Genomic DNA, 23,007 nt, shown 5'->3' on the forward strand with positions numbered 1-23,007 from the left:
GATACTCATGATGGGACTTAGGCCAAAATAAATAGACAGAGATCTACATTTAAACCTGTCCATAACAGTCCATATAAGTGAGAACCTGGGGGAGCATTTATGATGGTTGCTTGTACTGTCATTCATCAGCAACCTGATAGGGGGTGCTTCAACATGGGCATTGCAGTATATATGATTAGAGGTGTTGTGCAATGTTAGGTTTGGGTGTGTACTTTTACTCTGGGTAAAGATTTTAAATAGCAGACGAAAGAAACAAGGAAGCAAGCTGCTACAATGGGGTTACTGTTTATTGCCTATGAAGCAAAGATAAGTTCCACAGTTTGGAAGGCATTTCCATTGAAGAAGTTCCACAGATTATCAAAGCAACTTTCAGCTGGGCCATCCAATATGACTAAGCAATTGTCAAGTTTGGCCACACCAATGGATATGATTTGCTGGTTCTCTGATGTATATAAAGAAGAAATGCTTTACTCAAATATTAAAAAAAAAAGCCTGAAGGAAAAGTCTATTTTTGTACTGATTCAAGTTTTCTTTCCAACCCTCTATTTTCATGATGCCTTTTTAAAAACGTGTATAAAAAATTTACTTACAAATTTCAGAGTGATCTTTAAGCGCAGTCATGATTGTTTTCTAAAGATTTCAAAGCTAAAAAGTATGGAAATATTTGGTATATGCTACTGTATAATATCATACTGCATGAGAAACCACAGGAGGATGTAACAACAAAAACATGAAAGCTTATGAAAAAATTGCAGAAAGAAGGGCCAATCTTACAAAAATTGATAAAAATTTGTGCTAAAAAAAGTGAATAAAACTAAAATGTCCCTCCTACACCTAAAAGCATTAAACATCAACAGTATGTACATGTGATAGCTTTTGAAGCTATAAAATACAATCATGTTATCTGTATTAAAACCTTCACTTCACCACCACACTGCAGATCAAGGCATCCAAGCAACTGTTCATGCCAAAGCAAATATCTTGGGTAACATTAATACAGTTTACATATACTTACAACACATCCCATTAAAAGGATACTTGAATCCCATTCAAATCCTACTTGTACCTTAACAAATTCTAATCTTTCTATTTCTTCCAAGAATCAATTCTTTTGTAAAAAAAGTTACTTACAAAACTAGTTCTAAAGTTATCCATAAACTCCTTGAACCCGCCAAATAAATTCTATCAAGATGATAAAATGCTATGTACAGTTTAAAAAGTACATAGAATTTTTGTAGGCCTATTGCCCTCAACATTATAATGGCATTCAAATGAAAAAGAGGAAAACAATTTGTCTTGTGCTAGAGACACAAATTTGCTAAGAACTAAAGCACTAAGCCACACATTCCACCAAAATGTCTTGTAAAAAATATGTAATACATTTTTAGGCTTATCGTCCTTAACTTTACACAAATCCTTTCATACATTACCTCAACTAAGCCTTCATTCAAATGAAACAAGACTAACTTGTTCCATCAAGAACAAATTTGCTTAGTGAACCCAACTACTAAAAGATGATTAAAAAACCCATTCGATCAAAAGTAGTAAGTAAAAAGGAACACTTCTGATTCATTTGTGCAACACCCTCTCTTCTTGGTCGCCAGCTATCATGTGACGTGTCCTACATTTGCATATTTCTAATTTGCATATTCGTGACTCCATCATTGACGCCAGAACAGTCCCCACTAGGCTTGTGCCTGGATGTCTTCCATCTGGATGGCGACGTTGCCGGCCTCGGGCGCAGGTTCTTCCTCCTCCCTGATGGAGCTGTCGGGATGCAGGCCTGTAGAACGGGTGGCCCTGTGGGAGACAGAACAAACATGAAGAGGTCTTGTTCCTGTTTTACTCCAAGTGTATTATAGTCAAACCTGGCTGAAACTCAACACACCACTACGTCTTACCAACAGACTCAAAAACTCTCCAATTCCGTACCTTGTAACTCTTTAACTGATCTCTTTAACGTTCCCATGTTTTCTCTACAGAATTTCAAACAGCACAATCCTGTCACAACTGTTTCAATGTTTACGGTGTCACTTGTCCTTGCATCTATGTCTGTGATATATATTCAAGACTTACTTGTGCTTTTAGAATTGCACAATTCGTATAATCTAAATTCTGTGTATTATGATATCATTTTTAAATGTGAGCTGACTTGTAAATACCATACAATTCAGACCTTCCAGTCTGCCATGGAGTACATGTATTTTCAACAATGTTTCAACCACCTGCCGTCAGAGGACACATTGAAACAGTCCTGTCCGTTTTTGAATAGTTAAGACCCTTTCCCAAGCAACCAACTGTCTTACCCAACCAGCAACCATATTACATTGAAGTCCCAAAGGGGCATTCATCCTCCACTTGACAACCAATATTGATGGACAGCAGCTAGTGTCCTGTGTAAAAGAACAACTGGGCCCCAGAAGTGTGTGTTTGGCTGGATGATACATTCCTTTTAAGCGATCCCACCAAAATGAGATTACAGCTTGTCAAACGAAACCATAAGGCTCATGAATATATAAAGTAAGTACTGGTGTAAAAAATAGGTAGGCAGCCATCCTCAACTGAGGTGAAGCATGATGCTTTTCTCAGCCCTTGCCATACTGTTGTCTAATGTAGCATTAATGCTGCACTACGCACTCCTTAGCGGAGCACATTGGGCATTAATGCTGGATTCCCGCTCCCTTTGGAACAGAGCATTAATGCCAGCATGCACCCCTGTCCATTAATCATCATTTATCACCCAGTCATTAAGGGACTGGATTTTGGACAGCCATAATTACCATGAAATTACCATGGCAGTGTACACTAACCAAGCATTAGTGCTGCATTTGTATTTCTGGTATCAATGCTACCTTAGACAACAGTTTGGCAAGGGTAATAAGTAATGCTGAACTGAGGTGAAGCATGGTGCTTTCCTCACCTGGCAGTGCGGCGGCGCGGGGAGGCCACCGGCTTCTTGCGGGACTTCTGGAAGCGGGAGAGTCCCCGGGTGTCGGTTCGTCTGCGGTAAGGCTGTTGGGGGAGAGAGAAGTCCACCGGTCAGAATTAGCAAAACAGAAACATTGACATGGAAATAAATCACAGTCCTGTTACCTTCCTGGACAGCTGATCTTCCCCTAGTCATGACAATAAAGACTGGCACAATGTAAACTCGTCTGTATGATATATCTAGTATCTATCTCTTGTAGAATCGCATAAGTAATCGTGGTCACAGTCTCTACTCGTAAAATCGCCAGTAGATTTGTAGATTCTGCCAGATAACAATATCTACCCTCTCACTCTCACATGTACACACACACACACACACACACAGTAACACATACACACACACACACACACACAGTAACACACACACACACACAGTAACACATACACACACACACAGTAACACATACACACACACACACAGTAACACACACACATACATACACACACAGTAACACACACACACACATACACATGTAATGAGCATTTTCTAGCTATACTAGTATATATATATTTTGTTTTGCTGTGAATAACATACAACCAGGGCTGCTCAATCTGTGACTATTACAAAGGGCTATAGCCCTACTCAGACAAGGACAAGACAGTCATGGAGCTGATATAAAAACTTTTGGACACATGCTAAATAAGCAAAATGATATGGCACATTTGTGATAATATCTGGTGTCTTACATAAGACTTTTATACATCATGGAGTTGAAATATAAAATTTTGGACACTTAGCTATAAAATAAGCTAAATGATATGGCACATTTGTGATCATACATGTACATTTGTATGTAGCGTCTTTAGTATTTGGTAAGACTATAATATCTACTGTGAGGTTATATTTACTTCATAGTTCTCGTAGATGGCGTCGTCTCCTCCATTGGTGGCAGGAGGCACGAGGCGGGAAGCTTCCTTAGGGCTGCTGGGGCTGTCATCTGTAGGGAAAAGTGCAGGGTGGAAACATTAGATTAATTTTAGATGCCAGTTGCAGTTTATCTGCAGTGCATCATACCCATGGCTATCCTACAATTCTTATCCAGTCTTTATAAATGTGTAGGAGCTACATATAACCTTTTCTTTGCAGCAAAGGTTTTGCCTCAAAACTTTGCGCTCGTTCTCATTTAAATGTACACATTTTGTAATCTCCGTTACCAATTGAAATAAGACGTTCCTAGCATTAGGATATGCCACATATAAAATGTCAAACTGTAGTTTTCATGACGACTTAAAACTTTTCTAGCTTTTAAAAACGACAGTTGCGTACCTTATGTGTGGCATATCTTAATGTCAGGAACGTCTTACTTCTAACGGTAACGGAGATTACAAAATGTGTACATTTAAATGAGAACAAGCGTTTGGGACTGTCCACTCCATACATACACTTGTGTATCAGGGAATGACATTACATTAGGGAGGACTTGTAATAATTTTAGAGGAAACTTGCATCTGTTTGCACAAAGGTTACAACTTCTCATCCAGTTCTATCAACTTTTCTTTCATGAGGCAACAAAAGACAGACACAAATAAACGTAAAATAAACAGTAAATAAAAACCAACGTGTAAACAGAAAGAAATTAAAACAACATTGAGACTACAATCATTACATGTATATCAAAGATGTGATATGCATTGCTGCTCTAAAAATTAGGTGAGCACAGTGGAGAAAAGCGTCTCAAAGCCTAGGGCAAAATGGCTTTGAAAAAAAGTTTATATATTAACATTTCAATATTCTAACCAATGAACCATCACTAAACTGCTTGTATCACATTTTATGTCATAACTGCGCCGGGATAACATTCAATACAGGACTGGTGTTTCAGACCAGTGTATATTCTATGGTATTGCACAGGCTTTCATCGAATGATTTAGTAATTTTAGAGATAGTCGCAAATACAAATACCGGATACAGACGTTGGAATTGATGTTTTTTGTTGAAGGACGCAAAGTTCTCTTAGATTCTGGTGCATTTTGCATTGAAATGCATTTTTTTTCTCAGGTGGGTATGACATAAATGAAATACAACAGAGTGTATTCCGCATCACCCTTGGTCCTAACCCTTCCACAAGTCTGGCTGGTACCTTGGGTGATACAGAATACACCATGTCATGTTCTATATAATATACGCAGTCAATATCAAACACACCAGTGACACCACAATTATCATTATACTTTTTTTACAGCCCCGGTTTTCTTTTACCACTCACCTTTCCATGATGTTTGAGGGAGGGGTTGTGCATATTAGTTGGTGAAAATCCAACAAATGCCCGTGAAATGTTAGCACCAACACTAGTAAAAACTTTAACCCTTCTTGTGTTATGAGGTGTACCTCACTTAACCCACTACTGAACCTGACCACAATGTTTAAGGAGTTACAGTTACCTCTGACCATAAAGTTTGGAGTTATAATGGCATTAAACACTGTGAACCTTACAGACTTAAAACCTCCGACCTTACATGTAGCTTCTTAAATACTGTAAATCTTCAAACTTTTGCAGTGGTTTTATTTTAAAGTTTCACGACGCTAGAACTATGCGATTCCAATGTATTACTACAGTGTGTTTCGACTACGAATTCAAAAGACTGTGAAAATCTCCTTTTCATTCTTGCCGTGAAATAAAACCACTGCTAAAATAAATGAATTTACAGTATGGTGTTAGTTGAGTGAAGGTGACTGTTAGTCTGGAGTTAGTCTGGTGAACCATGTGAAGCAAGGCAGCAGTAGCCTCAAGCCTTTGCCTCTACAGTGTTCAGTGTTAGTTGGATGAAGCTGGTGATGCATCTATGAGAAGGGATGTCGGACAAGTCGGACCATTACCAACTCAAAGCTTGGCTAATTCGGACCAACATGTAGGTCGAGTTCTAACCCGACTCCTAACCCAACCCCTAACCCGACCCCTAACCCTAACCCAACCTGTTTTGACAAGTCTGAACATCGAGTCCTAAACCGAACCCTAACCCTCGGAGTCAAGTCATAACCCTAACCCTAACCGAACACCTTGGTTGAGCCCTTACCCTAACAATTATCAATGGTATTGTTTTGAGTTGACTGGTCTGACTAGTCCGTGCCATACCCCTAACCCTTATCCTAGCCCTTACACTTAAACCCTTACCTTAACGTTAACCTTAACCCTAGCCCTTACCCTAATCCTACCAATTATCAATGGTGTTGGTCTGAGTTGACTGGTCTGACTAGCCCTAACCCTAGCCCTAGCCCTAATATAACCTTAGCCCTAACACTAACCCTAGCCCTCATCATCATCATCTATCGGCCATCGGCCGGGACTAAATAAGTACATACATCACTCCAAATCGCCTTGTCCAACATCATTTGTCCTAAGTGTTCATATGCAATCCCAGTGTCTCTGACTAAACTATCGGTAGCCCTAACCCTAAGCCCTTACACTTAAACCCTTACCTTAACGTTAACCTTAACCCTAGCCCTAACCCTAACCCTAGCCCTAACCCTAACCTTTAGTTAACAATTGTCAATGGCGTTGGTTTGAGTTGACTGGTCTGACTTGTCCTCATTCCCTCTCAGTTGCCTTGTTAGTCTGGTGAACTACGTGAAGCGAGGCTGCATGCTACAGCGAAGTGACACACGGTAGCCCCGCCAGGCCCTCGTTCAAACATCACAAGATTTAACACCCTACCGGGGCCAGGATCTCTTATATCGACTGTACCCGTTGTTAGCTCCCCCTCCACAGTGTAGTACTCGTCTGGGTCCGACTCCACGCCGAAGAATGCTCCCGTCAGATCCGGCAGACGCAGATCGATATACAGGATGATGGCGCCCAGAATCACGATGATCAAACCTTGGGAGGAGAAAAAAAAATTCAATGTTATAGAGTACATACATTTTATGTCGCAAAAATTTAATTTGTAACTTCTTCTCACATGATGATTTACCTTTAGAATGTTTTATTTTTCAACCTTCGAGCTTCCTGACCACTTTCATAATGAAGGTAAGTTTTTTGTTGCCAAATTTTTTCTTGCATGCTTCAATCAGTTTTGGGGTTCCCAAAAGATGTCATCCATATAACACTGCTAAATGCAGTTCCAAGTGTTTGTGTAAATGCAGAAATGCTCAGTATTTTCACGGTGAGGTCTACGCTATGAAGTTAAAACCACCATAATTTTTTTTTCCCTCCAACCACCTTGTCTACTATTGTCTCAAATGTGAACTTAAAACCACCGCGAACACTCCATTGTCTGCCTACCGCAAAATAAAATACATGCAAACTTAAAGGCACCCAGAGCATTTTATGAGACTTGAAAACTGGAAATATTATAGTTGCTGTAATTTTTATGAAATTGACAATTACTGCCACTTTTTACCACATTTGCACTCGGATATCTTATCAAAAGTGTGCAAAAACAGCAAGAAAATAAGCTACATGGTGATATTATAGTTTTTACGCGCCTACTGTAAATACTGTAGATACCATAGCAATCGCCCACCTCCGTCAAAACGAAGAAATGCAAAATAAAAACATACAAATGCAAATATTTGACATGCAGTCACCTTCTCATTAGTTGAACCGCTAATTGTGATGGACAGTGAGGATCAGTCTATTAGGGCTTAGATTTTCTATGAGTTCATCGTTAACGACATCGCATCTTTCCTCCTTTAATGTCATTTTGTAATGGTATAGTGTTGTTGAAACTTACTATGTGTAGGAATGACTAGAAAGTTGAGTTTTTTTTAATTCAAGTTTCGAGCCTCATTAAATGCTCTGAGTGCCTTTAAATGCATAATTTTACTGTAGTCTCAGACCCAGACACTCACCCACAGCCAGCGTAAGCCAGAAGCACCAGCCGTAATGAAACGTCATGATCGTCGTCCCGATGGGGATCTTCAGTTCCGGCCCCCACCGTAGCGAGGCAAACAGGATGTTGCCTAGCAACATGACCCCGCCCGTCAGCATCATGAAGTAGGCTCCGTACCGGATGAACATGCAGAACAGGATGTTGGTGAGGATCCACAGAGGAAAGGCGGTCCTGAAAAAAGAGGGAAATGGTCATAAAGAACCCAACACACTTGACAATAAAAGTGGAGGTTCGTCCCTGTGTGCTTTGCCCAATCAGCTATCAAAAAAGTGCCTCTTTAATTGTAGGGACGTAAAATGGATGTCCTGTGTACAAGCAGGTCCCTCTAGCAAACCCTTCCTGTTAAAATATACCCGGGGCTACTGAAACAACAAGGAAACTTGCTGCCCTATGTGTCACTGGGCACTACAATGGTCCGAAACAGGGCTGTCTCCAGGACCCATCCCTCCGTCCTGGGCCGGGAATTTTCTTGTTGGGACAGACAGAAATCTTACCTCATCCGTGCCCAAACCTGAACTTCCTGACATGTACATTTGTAATTGATGAAAATATATTTTCGTAAGCTTAAAATGAGACACAGGCTTCCAAACAAAATTCAAAGCTGGAGACGGCCCTGGTCTGAATGAACAAACAAAAACATTACCACAGCATGATGTGTGTGTAGAACCCAGACAGTCGGTAGCTGCGTCCCCAGCGAATGCTCTCCCCGTCCAGAGTGAAGTACTCTGCGATCCACAGAATGGGGTACGGCAGGCCCTTAAACTGGGCCTCGCGGAACTCACGGTTCACAAGGCCAGCTGAGAGGGAATAAAGACAATATTAAAGGCTACAGGATTGAAACTTTTTTTACTAATTAAGAAAACCACCCATCTCTACAGAAGTCAAGCGTCAGTTAAGACCTGCTGGTCATGTATCATGTCATAACAATACCCATCCAAATCTAAACTTCTCCTATGGACTGTTGATGCTTTAAGAGTACCTCACCTGAAAGAAACTGATTGAGACTGAAAGGGCATGATCGACACAACGTAGGATAAGGAATAATGGGGGTTGATCTTTGTGTACACTCCAACTCTTTGAATAGAGTGTAAGACATTAGATAGATAGATTGAAGCTTCTTTACTTGTCGAACTAAGCCTCATGGAATTCTGGTTAACAAGCCACAGTTGGCAGGTTTGGTAAAAGGAACTACAACATTTTTCCTAGGCCTTACCAAAAGGTCCAAAGAAGTTGCGTCCCTGCGTCCACTGCCTCTCCCCTCCCTATCAGAACCGCTCGTTGTAGTCGATCTATTTATCTTATCATTATTAGGCCACACCAATTTAATTTCTTGGTTAACAGATTTCTATTTAAAAAAAAAAATTTTAGAAAAAAAAACAACAACATGAAAACGCCCAGCCTTCTGTTTTCATGATTTTTTTTTCTAAATTTTTTTTTGGGGGAAAATAATAATCCGTTAACCAAGAAATTAAATTGGTGTGGCCTTATCAAACTATTCTCTGAAGAAGTGATCAGAGGAGTGAACCAGAGCTAGAATAGGTTGGATACAAGCAAGGCTAGAGCGATTAAGGATCTGAATACAAGTTATGACCGATCCTTACCAAAAGGTCCGAAGAAGTTGCGTCCCTGCGTCCACTGCCGCCCCCCTCCCCACCAGAAGTGCTATTTATCTTATCATTCTTATCAAACCATTCTCTATAGAAGTGATCAGAGGAGTGAATCAGAGCTAGAAGGATGGATACATCATACAAGACTAGAACAATTAAGGACCAGGCTATTGCCGATCCTTACCAAAAGGTCCAAAGAAGTTGCGTCCCTGTGTCCACTGCCGCTCCCCTCCCCACCAGAACCGCTCGTTGTAGTCAATTGTCTCACTGTTCAGGTGTGGGCCGTCACCTGGAGAAACAACGGGGGACATCAAGCTACATGTAACGTCTTAGGTAACATCCTTCTATATGTTCATCTTAGAGATACAAAGCTTAACTGTCTCCGATACACGATTCTCACTGGTCTCAAAGTCCAAATGCATAGCTTCATTTTTATAATAAATAATTGTATCATCTGTCTGTCTTTCTTTCTTAGTTAGTACAAAGCAGGCAATTTGATCATTGGAAGACTTTGCCTTTTATTTCATTGTGATTCATTTGTTACAGATGCACATGCTGTGCTGAGGTTGGTCTGACATGTATCTAGTACTCTGATGTGAGCGACTGCTGACGACATGTTTTGCTGGTAGATATGAGTAATTACCAACAGGCCCATGTAGTAAAATTCTTAGCGGTCCAGTGTTCTAAAGACACCTATTTCAAGTTTTCCTATCATTTTCTAGTCCTCCAAGTTTTTTCTAGTTTCTAGTTGAATGTTGACTTTCAATTTTAAAAAAAACATTTATGAAAGTAACCCCGCTGGCAATGCCCAGTACCTTTCAGCGTGATGTTGGCTCCTCTCAGTCCAATCTTGACTCCGATCTTGGCGTGGATCTCCTCGTTATGGAAGGCCTTATACTGCACACCGGTCTCCACCTCCGACACCTCCCACTCCATTCCAAAATTACCCACTGGAAAATTCACAACATAACATTTTTTTAAACAAGTTTTATCAGGTTGGTTAATCAATTTTCTAAGGTACAGAACAATTCTTTTTCTCCACAGATCTCATGTTTCAACCAAATAAGTTGATAAATCTGACAGTGTGTTCCCCACAAAAGGTTTAGAATGATATATTCAAATTCGACTCCAGATAAGTAACGTTACTTACACATGATGACGGCCAGAACAAAGATGCTGAAGAACACCTTCAGTGCAAACGAGATCCGCTGGAAAAAAAAAAAAAAGAAGCTTTTAATTTTTAGACAGGAATGTTGGAATTATATTCTAACCATGGGCTGTTGCAAAGAACAAACTAGTACGAGTTGATATATTGTTATAGGGGCATCAACACCGTATTCACATGATTATTTATCTTAAAGTTATACACTTTTGTCACTTCTATGGTCAGAACATTAAACTATTCCCCTTTAATCTTTTCTTGATCATTGGCATGGGATGATGATGTGCTTGTAGTTTCACAACCAGTCACTAGGAGGCGCTCTTTCACCGTGACACCTGTTGATTTGCTACACACTATAGTCAAGCACTCAAGCAACCAGTTCTCACTTAATCTTTTACTTCTAGCAAGAATGACTGTTTTGCTAATTGATGACTGGATAACATATAAACTTTGTGCAGTTCTTTCTCATTTCCTTCAAAATAACTATGTTGTGATATATTCAGAAAAGGCCTTTAGTTCTAGTATGGTCTTTAAAAAGTGCATTGAAGAAATGGACTGCCTCCAAAGTACCTAAAATGTCCTGCCCTGGGAAGGTTGATCATGTTTTCATTCCTTCGCCCAGTCCCATTGCAACGTACATCAAAACACATACAGCAAATCTCTAAAAACTTTTGCAGTGGTTGTATTTTTGTGGCGACCTCCCCACCACAAATTCATAATACTGCAACCATTTCTCTCTTGTATGACTACCATCCTATAGAATTCCTGCAAGTAAGTTGAAGTTCAACCTTTAATAGAAATACAGCGAAAAAAATTCCTTTTCCCTTTTACCACAAAATAACATCACCGCAAATGTAAAGGAATTTACAGTACCACCCAAGATGCATGGCTTTAGTATGATCTCATGTAACCTAAGCCCTGCCCTTAGCCATTAATCAAATTAACACAAACTCATGTTTACAAACACCTGAAGCTAATGTTGCCCTTGAGAAAGACATTCGGTTTTCTGATTCTCAAAAAAAATATCCCGATTTGAGTTCAGTAATCAAACAAATCATTTGAACTGCAAAATTGATAGGCAGTGCTGCAAGGTTGGTTGGTTTTGTAGGGTATACTTTTGTGCATTCTTGACAGACTTGACTTGATTGTTGTGTCTGATAGTCACAATAGAGCAAAACCTGTCCAACAACTTGCCATTGTTACTTAAAGTTATCTACAAAAGATTTGCCGCGATTTAAAGGACATCATGTTACTGTAAATGCCTTTAAGGTTGCATGGTTTTTATTTTGCGCAAAGGTGAAAATGGAGTGTTCGCAGTGGTTTTAAGTTTGCGGCAGTGCTATAGACTATAGTCACATACTGATACAGTCTTGGACACAAATGTTTGCGGTGAAACGGTCGCTGCAAAAACCGCAAGCATTTCTGCATTTACAGTACCTATCCTCGGGGCCTTATGGTCTGTTTCCCACGGCTTGTTGCATTAATGTGTTGTTGGGTTCAGGATGACAAGATAAATGAGATAGATTGTTCGAAGGTTGGGCTGCATGTCATCTTACAAACTCCCTCCCTCACAAATTGTCCTCCCACTCTGGTCTTGAGTTTATTATTTAAGTTTTGTGTTAATCCATTAATAATATTTTGCTGCATATCTATGACAAAAAACTTTCAGACAATATCGCCAACCTTGACAGACAAAACTGGGGAAGTAAAGACATAACAATGTCCACTTCATTTCATCTTTTAATAAATTAAAATGACGGAAATTTGTACACGATGAAGTGAAAAAAAAAATTTTTTTTAGCATCTTTCCGTCAATAGGAATTGTGATGATGAATAAAAGTTTCAAGCTGGCTAGAACCTTGCTCTAAAAAATGCTCAAACTAATCTCCTTGCAGATATAAAGTAGGTCCGGGTTGTTAACAATTTTTTTAGCAGCATTTCATTCTAGCGGTGAGTGTTTTTCTCTTTGACTCCTATATCTGCCACCTAAGCAGAAGAGGAAACGACACGACCACAGGTAAGGCATATAAAATTCTGCAAAATATTGACTCCATTTGTTTACATCAGACTTTTAACCAGTCCCTATTGTCCCTGGCTTTTCCACCTGACTCACCCGTGATAGGATAATTACCCTGAAAAGTCACCTAAAAATATTTGCACCAAGGTTTCTATAGAAAAGTGCCTGGTGGGTCACTCTGCCCGCGGGCACTACATGGTGCTGTCTCAACAACACAGCACAACACAGCGTACGTGACTGTTGTCAGGTGAAGACTATGGTATTGTGCCATGTTTACAGGCTAAATATTCAAGACTTGCTTCTTAAAAGTAACCAAGAGATATCTCTCACAGGAGGAAGAAGGAAGTGGATTCAGATGTTTCTGCATTCTTAAGAATAACTATGCAAAATGTGGGATACTAGCTCAGATGAACTGGCAGATATGGAAAGTTTGTTCATGGGGAAGGAAGTCTACCTGTCCATTTTCCTCTTTGTTGTAAAACTTTAGTGTGACTGTTTGCAGCTGGAAAACCACCAACTTCCTCATTCTTGTAATAGAAAACAGTTTCAGTTCCTGATACTAGACAATTAATCATGTGGGTGGATTTGGATGACTTAGAACAACCTGCCAAGACAACGTGCATTCACGAGCGTCAGGGGAGAGTTTTGTCACTTGTGTGCACACCTGTTTTTCTGTGACAAAACCTGTTTGTCTCACCAGGCCAGACCAATTTAATTTGTTGATTCTCTCGGATTTTTTCAGAAAAAAAGCGACAGGGCGAAAAAAAAAACTTTCCAAATAGTCTGGGGCGAAGATAAGGGTTTGCATAACAAATAATAAGAGGATTATTCAAATTTAGGTTTTGTATGGCTCATTTTATGTACTGCACCCTTTTCCTTGATCTAGTACTATAATTTCAGTAATAAAATCACCTTTTGCCATGTACTATATGGATTGATCAATTGAGAAATAGTTTTAATAAATGAAAAATTATAACTCAATATGACCAAACTTAGGTATATGCAGGCCTTGATAATCTATTTTAGTGGCTATTGAGTTTTACAACTGAACAAATAGTAAAATTGGGAGTTAAAATTTGTGAATGGGAGTAGTGACCCATTTTTTTTTTTCAAAATGGTAAAACAGGAGAGGCTATTTTTAGAAGCAACAAATTAAATTGGCGTGGCCTCAGGAAAAGATTTAATAATGGCTCATTTGGTGTTTCTATTTTCACTTTCTTGTTATGCAAAGTATTTCTTTTCAACAGAAAACCAGTTTCTCATGCAGGACAGTATGGCCTGGGGGTGTGGTGGCATATTGTACAGACAAAATTGCCCAAGAAGACCACTCGGGGGACAAAAAAATCTTGAAAGATGGTCACTATGGTCAATGGGAATAACAGTTACTATAGTATCTAAGGTCTCATTCCTGTAATACTCCGAGTGGGTACCCTAAAGGAGTCCGTTACCCAAAAAATGAACGGCTGCATGAACGTGTGTGTATCGGTGGGAAATTCCCATTTAGCCAGCCCAACTGATCTCAAGCGTCAAACTGATGAAAGCTTGTTTGTTACTGAACAAATTAGCAGGCAAAGCTCGGCAGCCGCGCGCAAGGTTGGATGTACACAGCCGGGCATCGTGCGTGATGCGGTCGAGCACTTACAGCTAGAAAATGCCTTTTTGGCACGCTGGCGGCGTTGCTACTGCTGATCAAATTGGCAAATCACTCAACAAATTTCATTGACAAAAAGAAGTCTTTTTAATAAACTTGTGTGTTTTGTCGTCTTTTTGGTCATACTTGTACGTTTTGAATGATATTCCCATTATGAAGTCAGGGGTAACACAAATCCAGTTTTGGACGCAGCGACGAGGCCAGCGTGCTGCGAGTCCAGTGAGGGAGGGACTTAACTACGTCACACCAGGATCACCAAGCTCCAAGGATAACTGTTTAATCCTGAGCTAATAAACTGTTTAAAGCCAGACCCCCGAGGGATGTATCAGCTTTGTGATGGGATCTGCCTGGGCAGGGGTCTTTTATAAACACATGTAAAACAGCTCTTGGACTAGCCTGGTAACCAACTCTAACAGCCAGCATTAGGCTTTTTTTTATTAGTCCCACCATCATCATCATCATCATATCGGGCGGCTTGCCCGGACTAAGGTTGCTCTCTCCCTCCAGGCGTCATGGTCCGCCATTAGTTGGTCTAGATCTTCAGACCTGACCCCTACATCCCCAGCAAGTTGGTCTATGTAGGTCCGTCGGGGTCGTCCGACACAGGAGTGCCCATGAGTTGGTGCCCAGAGCAGGAGTTTGCTTACAAGTTCTTCTTTAAAGCGGTGTCCTGCAAACCGTAGTACCCTTCTCTCTCGTATGATTGATGATACAGATGGTAATGTTCCATACAGTTCCACCTTAGTCGGGTGTTGTTTCCAGGATTTACATGTATTGAGCACAGCTCGAAGCATGCTGGTGTTGTCAAGCTTGTTCTCAAGTTTCAGTCCCAGCCCAACTAAAATAGGCCTTTTTCTGACAGCCCATGTATCTTTCTGATAACTGCCCTCCTGTCAGGAAGACAGTAATTGAAACCACTACAGTGAATATTCCCTGGTGTTCACTAATAGACCTGGGCAGCAGGCAACACTCCCAGCACCATGCTTTTCTGGGACAGGGCAGCATATCCTTTCTCCCATCCTTGATCTTTTTAAATCCCCAGATCCACAAAAGTAGTCATCAAATCCAGGCCAAGGTTTGGGCTGGGCCAGAATTTTTTTCAAGAACTTCTGCATTAACTTTAAGTCATAGTAGATTTAGAATGTAATACAGGTAGAAACTCTGGCCATTTTGTCAAATATGAAGAATCTTTGAGAGAAACCTAAAATATGGATCAGGATTTTTTTCAAAAAATCCAATCACGTTTTCCTAACAGGCTTATAATATGCATACAATTCAATTTAATTGGCACTATTAAGCATCTTGAATCGTTGCTAACAAACTTACAAACCACTTCTCAAGCAATGGTATGTACGTGAGTCTCTTTTGTAACAACAAGGGACTGAGGACTGAGCAAACCACTGAAGCCAGCTGACCCATGTCACAGGTGATTACACTAACGATGTAACTCTGGGAGTAGGTCATCTTCACATGGGTCAACATAGACATACCAGCGGACTGGTTTTTCAGCTGCTCTTTTTCCTTTGCTTTGTGTCTCCAACATACAAACATGATAAGTGGTACCTAATGTGTTTATCTAGAAAGAAAGAAACATCCTAACCTTTTCCAAACTGACTTATCCTATAGGTAAAAGTATTAGGCTTTTTTTACACATAGAAACCTAACAAACTTTTCAAGAATTGTAATGCATCTTGATAAGGGTGTGCTTGGCTAAAAACACAAGCTATGGCACAGACATATCATTAAGCAGCAATGCACTAACCAATGTTAAGTTGGCGATTCAACTACACAATAATAGAGAACCTAATCATCTAAAACCTTAGGGGATCTTTGTTTAAATCCTACCAGAATATTAGAGCAATGCAAAATGTAACCAGAACATGAGATATCAGATCAGGAAGTTCTGCTGCAGTACCATAGAAGGCCGCTAGGAGGCCCATTATCAAACGTGACCTTCGTTTTCCCAACCCCTACCTACCCACCAAAAAATATCATAACGGATCCGTCCATGACTTCTTAAGTTTTGCTGTCCGAGTACAAAAGGCCCAAAAAACATGGCCCCATCTTCTTGGCGAAGGTAACAATGATTTGCCCCTTGAAAAAAGGAGGTCAAGATGCTGAAATACCCAAACAACTTGTGTGTGGTGAGCCTAAATTTCAGCAAACAAATTTCATTAAGGAGACCGAAAAGGCCCTTAACAGGTTTTCTTGTGTTTACAGAACATTTTTCATTAAGTTACACTTTGCACATTGAGTTTGTTTCAACAAATGATCAATTGTTGAGCCTCTTGACATGGTATGGCTTCATATTACAAAGCTCAAAGGCATTTTTGTTTGCTTGCACTGCACATAGAAGGCCTTTTGGAGCTTGTTAAAACAGGGGTCTACATGTAGGTAATCACAAAAATGGGTGTACATTGTAATAGGCCCATGCTTTAGACTACAAGTAGAACAAGGTGTAACCTATGTTTTGATGGTCACAAAGTCTAAACAATACCGCTATGAGTATGACAAGGAAGTTGTATAGTGATTAAACTCAAGCCCAAAGCAATTTCAGAACGTTGGAAGTCAGATTTTCAAATTTTCCTTTCTATACATGGTATGTTTAAATAACATTACCCTATTTCCTTCATGGAGCAAAGATGCAATGTCGTTTTGTGGTGGGAACTCATGGGAAATCTGGTCGCTGATTTTTTGGTGGTCCCAATATATAAAGAACTCCTCATGCGGCTTGTTTCTGTGCCTTTTTTAAACAAAACTTTGAAGTATGAAATCATGATAGAAATGTGCTAATACATGTATGAGCAGGTAAATGTTATCATCATACAGATTGCCATCCAGAATATTGTTCTGAAAATGGTTTGGGCTCCTTTTATATACATGTATATACCGTTGTCTACTGTTGTAAAAAGATGTTTTTTGCAATTCATTATATAGTCACTGAATCCCGACTCTCATGTTTTGATAAGTAGATTTGCAGATTTAACTCCTTTAAGCGAGTTTAACTTAAGGGTTATGTAAAAAAACAAAGTTTACTTCAAAACTTAACTTTTGAAAAGTAAACAGCAAACAAAACTGCATGCCACGGACTCCCAGCAGGATGGCAACAAGAACATCAGAATATGGATGGCAATTGGCAAAGATACAACATCTTAGCAGTCATAAATGAATAAACAAAGAAACAAACAAGTAAACAAACCTGCAAGCCGCGGACTCCCGGTAGGATAACAAGGAACGAGAACGCCAGGATGCAGATGGCGAACAAACAAACGAACAAGTAGACAAACAAGTAAACAAACAAGTAAACAAACCTGCATCCCCCGGACTCCAGGCAGGATGACGAGAAACGAGAATGCCAGGATGGCGATGGCAAAGATGAACCCGACCTCCAGAACATCGACCGTCACCGGCGTCTTGTTGGCCGCGTAAAGCGTCGGACCGCCGTCTACGCGGTTGAAGTCCAAGAAACCGGACATCTTGGTACCTTTTTGTCTGTCAAACAAATTTTACATTTGTCAAAAATACGTTCAGTACCATTCCAGTGTTCTCACCAGAATTTTTTCATAGCATAGGGGTCAGGTACAGAAGGCCAACTTTACGCGGTGCAAGTCACGCGTGGAGTGCTGAAGACATGACCAGAGTAGGGAGTCTGGCATGTTCCCCCGGTTGAAACACAGCATAGGGGTCCAGATCACAGCATAGGGGGTCCAAATCACAGCATAGGGGGCCCCTATGCTGAAAAGGCCTGGCGAGAACACTGCATTCAAATCTCTGAATCTTATTCATCTATTAATATCAGGCACATGGCCCATATCAACAAAGACAGAAATACATGATCATAAATAAAAACTACCGGACAAGTTGACATAATGGAGACAAAAAGTGCTACAATGACATTGACAACATGTATTCAAAATTCCAAATGGAAAGATAATGTTACATGTCGTACAAAGCAGAAACACCCTCATTAAATCAGGACCCCTATCGCTCCACGTTACATCGCTCGCGAAAGGTGCCCTGATAAGAACCACCGCCAGATATGGTTCTGGCGACGGGTCTGCTTCCCCTCATCGGAAGCAAACGCGCAAAGAATGCTGGGAAGCTATCAACCAATCAGGTTACGTGTTACATCGTTGCTTTGGTTACCCAAAACAAATGGCAGCCGATAATTTTGCTTCAAATGTGGAAGACTTGTTTGGATTAGAGCGGCTTCGTCAGCATCAGCAGTCCACCCTACAGACACTGCTTGATGGCAGGGACGTATTTCTAAGTGTAAGGACAGGCGGAGGGAAGAGCCTCTGTTATATGGGCTTCCCAGCGGCAGCGAAAGCCGAGCAAGCCCACCGACCTTGTCCGCGACTTCCGTCTGGAGATGAGTTCGTCAGTCAGCTCAATAAGGCCAGCACATTTATTATTCATGCGCAAGTGTTGACAACGTCGGCAGAACCATGTCTGGCGGCGGTGATTATCAGGGCCCCTTTCGCGAGCGATGTAACGTGGAGCGATAGGGGTCCTGATTTAATGAGGGTGAGCAGAAAATACCATTGTCAGATGACAAAAGGTGGGATATAAATGGTCTGCAGATTCTTTTGGATAGAATGCTCTTCAGAATAAACATGTAATGCCAACAGGAAAAGTAACAATTCAATTCATGGAGCCTGAGAAAATTAAGACTCCACAGTTACAAGGTTTGCAGTTTATAAAAGTTTAATTGTACATCAACAATAGCCTAGTTGTTGAACAGTTGGTATGTGATTGTTACCTTCGTCGACGAAATGGTTTCGTCGACAAGGTTATTCGATGGTGCTTGTCTGTGTGTCTGTTAGTGAACAGAATAAGTCGAGAACGCCTGGATGGTTTGTTGTCGTAGTTGGTGTGTCGGTGTGTATGTGGGACATCTCAAGATGATTAGATTTTGGGCGAAGTGTTTTGCATAATTAACGAGAAAAGTGTAAAAATGTGTTACATTGTATGCTGAAGTATGTGTAGTGTTGGCTGTGTTATTCCAATTTAAGGCGTCATGGATAGGGGCAAGGGTCCTGAGGGGTCATATTGGAGGCAGGAAACGTCAGTTACACAAATTGGCTGTCAGCCAGCTGTTGGCATTGGTAAGGTAGTCTCCAAGCAGACGTATGGGTTGGCTATAGCAGGGGCAGGTTTTGCTTCAGACTTTGAAAGGGAATTACTCAAGAAGGGCTTGGTGGATGGTCATAAATTTTTGTAAGTTACATAGCTTGAGTGCTGATGTACATGATTAGATACTTATTATGCAAATCAGTATCTAATTTGCATGATTAATGAGGAAAGTTTATACATCCATCAAAAGATAGGACTCTCAAACATGTGACATATGTAACTGAGGAAGAGAGAAATATTAATAGATATCAGCTTTGCAAATGAGAACCTCATTGACATAATTAATGAGAAAAACTCTAACTCGAGATAGTCTTGATGGATGGTCATGATTTTTGGTATGTAGATAGCTTACGTGATGCTTTGTATGATTGGATGATAATTATGCAAATCAAATTCTAACTCACATGATTAATGAGGCAATTTTAAAAATCTGCTGTGTTCCATGATATGACTATTCAAATATGTGACATTTGTAACTAAGGAAGAGAGGAATGTTGATAGATAGGAAATATGCAAATGTTGGCCTAATTAGCATAATCAATGAGAAACTACTATAATTCCATACTAGTAAATGACGGCAATTTCATACTTGTGGCATTAGGAAGTTGTGTGAATGTGAACACCATGGAATCAAATTATGCTAATAAGGAGGGAGCTTATTTGCATGATTGATGATAAATGTTAGCATAACCTTCTTTGTTAAGCTCATAGTCATAACAAGGAGGTTTGGACAACGTATGTTATTTGGGTGAAGAGGGTCAACTGGTATGATTGATGATTGATGAAAAACACTCCTAATACGTCAGTCATAAAGGTCAAAATCATTTGACGAAGGTATGAGGTCGTAGAACTCTTGTTTTCCATGCAGTTGGTCCCGGGTTGTATTTGGTTTACTGCAGATACTGCGGTAAGAACTAATTATAAAGATTTAGCATCTATCATAATTTCTTTTCAGAGCTATTTTGTTTTTGTCATGCTGCATACCTAAATACCATAAAATTGTGTTGGATACAGACTCTTGTGCCACAAGTTATGAATACTGATTCTGCTTATAATTTGACAAACCTAATAATTTTGAAGACCTAAAAGTGAATTCAAAGTGTTTGCAAGAATGGACACACATCAGCTTCCATGTGATGTGACAAAGGAATGTAATAATGGAGATCTTCTTTTGTGAGTTCAACTAAACACAGTGTTTAGTAACACAATGTCACTAATCAATCTATAATGTTAACGTTGGGTAACATAAATTCGCGGGGTACTTAAATTCGGGATTTTTCGAAAACGGGGTATTTAGGGATATGTGCTAGATGCAACATCAGTAATACCGCTAGAAATGAAAACTTGACAGACTAACGTATTCAGAACACTGTCTGAAAAGCTTCAATAACCATGCATTAGAAGTTGGCTACGTCAAAAACTCTCCGTCCCTTATTGTCACAGTCTGAGGGCTTCGTGGGAGAATTATATATGTACATAGTTGTTCGCTGGTTTATAAGACAAATGTCACATCCGCTTCCTGCTAAACACAATTATTTACAATACAACTTATTAGAATCTCTTTTGCTAACCTACAACTGGACTCTAAGTGTGATTAATCATCAAAACGCCTCTTTGTTGCTACAACCAATGGCTACGGCACTACGGTGAATTTTCCCGCCGCCATATTCGTTACCCAGAATCCTGCTATTCGGCAGACGACAAACGTTTGCGAGGAACACTTTTTTGTCTAAATGTTGTGTGTGATAGTGGACTGATGGCGATATTTTCCTCAAAGTTTGCTCTTAGCACAAGCAGAAACACATGGACATAGTAGTATTACCATTTCTACGGCATCCAGCTAACGCCCCGATGAATAATGTACAAATTTCCATGACGGTGGGGGTGAACTTTGAGTGACGTTCTACCGACTCAACACACGGGTTGTTCCCGAAGGCCTGATGCGTGCGGTACGGCCGTTTTTTCGTGTATTTTTTTTACTTGGACACGTCTATATCCATAGCACTCTCCTCAAGCCAAGGATGGAACGAATAGCTGCTGTATAAAATGTGATTAGCGGTAAGATATTCAAGACGAATCTTCTCTCCCGAATTAATGTGCCCCCCTGTCCGACAGCACGGTCATTGTGCGTGCGGCGGACGGTAGTTTCAAGTTGAAATATTATGGTGTCAGCACGACTAGAGACAAAATCTACCATATATATGATTAGTGCAAAGATAGTACATGATACTGACAGAATAATAGAAAAAAAGGATGGTTTATTGTTCTGCTAGATTGATTTCAGTCAACCATTATCGGAAAAATCCCGAATTTAGGTTACCCAACGTTACTAATCAATTTGTTTGCATTCTTAGCCTGTTGAATTAACAAGATGTCTACATTTTTGGCCACAATTTCACATCTAACTAAAAATGTCAGCTCATATCTGGATATTTCGGACAACTTGCAAATATTTGTGCAACATTTGGACAACAATTCGTTCCACATGGTCATGTCCACCCGGAAACAAATAAATACCCCACCCACCCCGGATCATTACCGAATCTCCCCGATAAGGTTCAGCTACTCGATGCCACCCTGAACAGATTTCTATCCAACTTTTGATCTCCAAACTTACACCCTTCCGTGAATCTTACGGGCTGAATCTTTCAGCTGCCTTTTCTAAAACAGTTTAACTAATTCTGGAGGTAGAATACACCACGGTAGAATGTTAAGATTGGTCTTAAATGTTATAAAAACACACGATAACTTCTGAACACTGCAAAATCAGCACAACAGTACAGTGGTGGAATCCCGCATAGAAGAGGGAAATTCAAACGTCTACGAACTTTCTTACCTTCAAGCAGCGGTCTTAAAGAAGTCTTGGAACCTCTCCCTTCGACAGGGAAGTCTTGAAAGAGTCTTGAGACTAAAATGAAAGGTGTGGTCGTCGTCTGACTTCAGCGATCGTCATGCAGATTCGGCTTCCCTTGTTCCCCGTATCGGACAAGTTTCGGGCGGATCACTGCGCGGAGGGATATCTGAAGACCATCCCTGTAAGCCACGCCCCTAAACGCGGGAGTATCTCACTTCCGGGTTTCAACTTTAGCTGAAATAAGCGGTTTGGAATGTTATTAATGACAAAGGTCGAGATTTAAGGAACACTTTAGGTACACAGAAGAACATAAAAAAAAGGAAAAAAAGACGAGGTTTCTCTTTTGCCAACGAAAACTGTGTAGTTCAACATTTCTTTGTGGTAGTGGGGGGAATTGATTTGGAACAAGACAACAATCAACATGGTTTCATGATAAAGATCTACGTGTAATTTACTTGCATTGTTTTCTGTGAACATTGTCTAGTATATTGAATTTCTTGTTCGGATTATGTACTACGTGTGCTTGTACATGTGTAGTACAGTGTTGACCCCTAATTGAATTTCTCTGATGATATAAATGACCTTTGGGACTTTGGGTGTTCGATTGTTTAGTTTGACAACTTTTTTCCTGGAACAAGTCAATGGCTAGCCTTCTCAGATGGCCCCGTGTTCATTCTTGTGGTCTAGAAGGGCGTGGAATTTTACGTACAGGGCTTGATAGGTTAGCTTCCTTAAAATGCCTTGAAGTTAGATTTACCACAA

At 40.2% G+C, this 23,007-nt stretch overlaps 1 protein-coding gene across 3 annotated transcripts; it reads right to left on the bottom strand.

Annotated features, from left to right (window-relative positions):
- Positions 1-269: 269 nt before the first annotated feature.
- On the bottom strand, positions 270-22,389 carry LOC136426590 (dual oxidase maturation factor 1-like). 3 transcript variants are annotated; one of them, XM_066415260.1, is made up of 11 exons: positions 22,228-22,389; positions 17,455-17,747; positions 10,576-10,633; positions 10,241-10,375; positions 9,610-9,714; positions 8,462-8,615; positions 7,778-7,989; positions 6,642-6,803; positions 3,838-3,926; positions 2,921-3,012; positions 270-1,800 (listed from the first exon to the last, which is right to left on the bottom strand). In XM_066415260.1, the coding sequence occupies exons 2-11, from the start codon at positions 17,650-17,652 to the stop codon at positions 1,686-1,688; spliced, it is 1,320 nt and encodes a 439-aa protein (XP_066271357.1). In that variant the 5' UTR covers positions 17,653-17,747; positions 22,228-22,389; the 3' UTR covers positions 270-1,685. The 3 variants fall into 3 exon arrangements, with proteins under 3 accessions (XP_066271357.1, XP_066271359.1, XP_066271358.1); XM_066415262.1 differs by having other exon boundaries at positions 17,567-17,747; positions 22,228-22,388; XM_066415261.1 differs by having other exon boundaries at positions 6,672-6,803; positions 22,228-22,388.
- Between the last annotated feature and the right edge of the window lie 618 nt (positions 22,390-23,007).

The sequence above is a fragment of the Branchiostoma lanceolatum genome, chromosome 2 (assembly GCF_035083965.1).
Source record: "Branchiostoma lanceolatum isolate klBraLanc5 chromosome 2, klBraLanc5.hap2, whole genome shotgun sequence".
Classification (NCBI taxonomy): domain Eukaryota; kingdom Metazoa; phylum Chordata; class Leptocardii; order Amphioxiformes; family Branchiostomatidae; genus Branchiostoma; species Branchiostoma lanceolatum.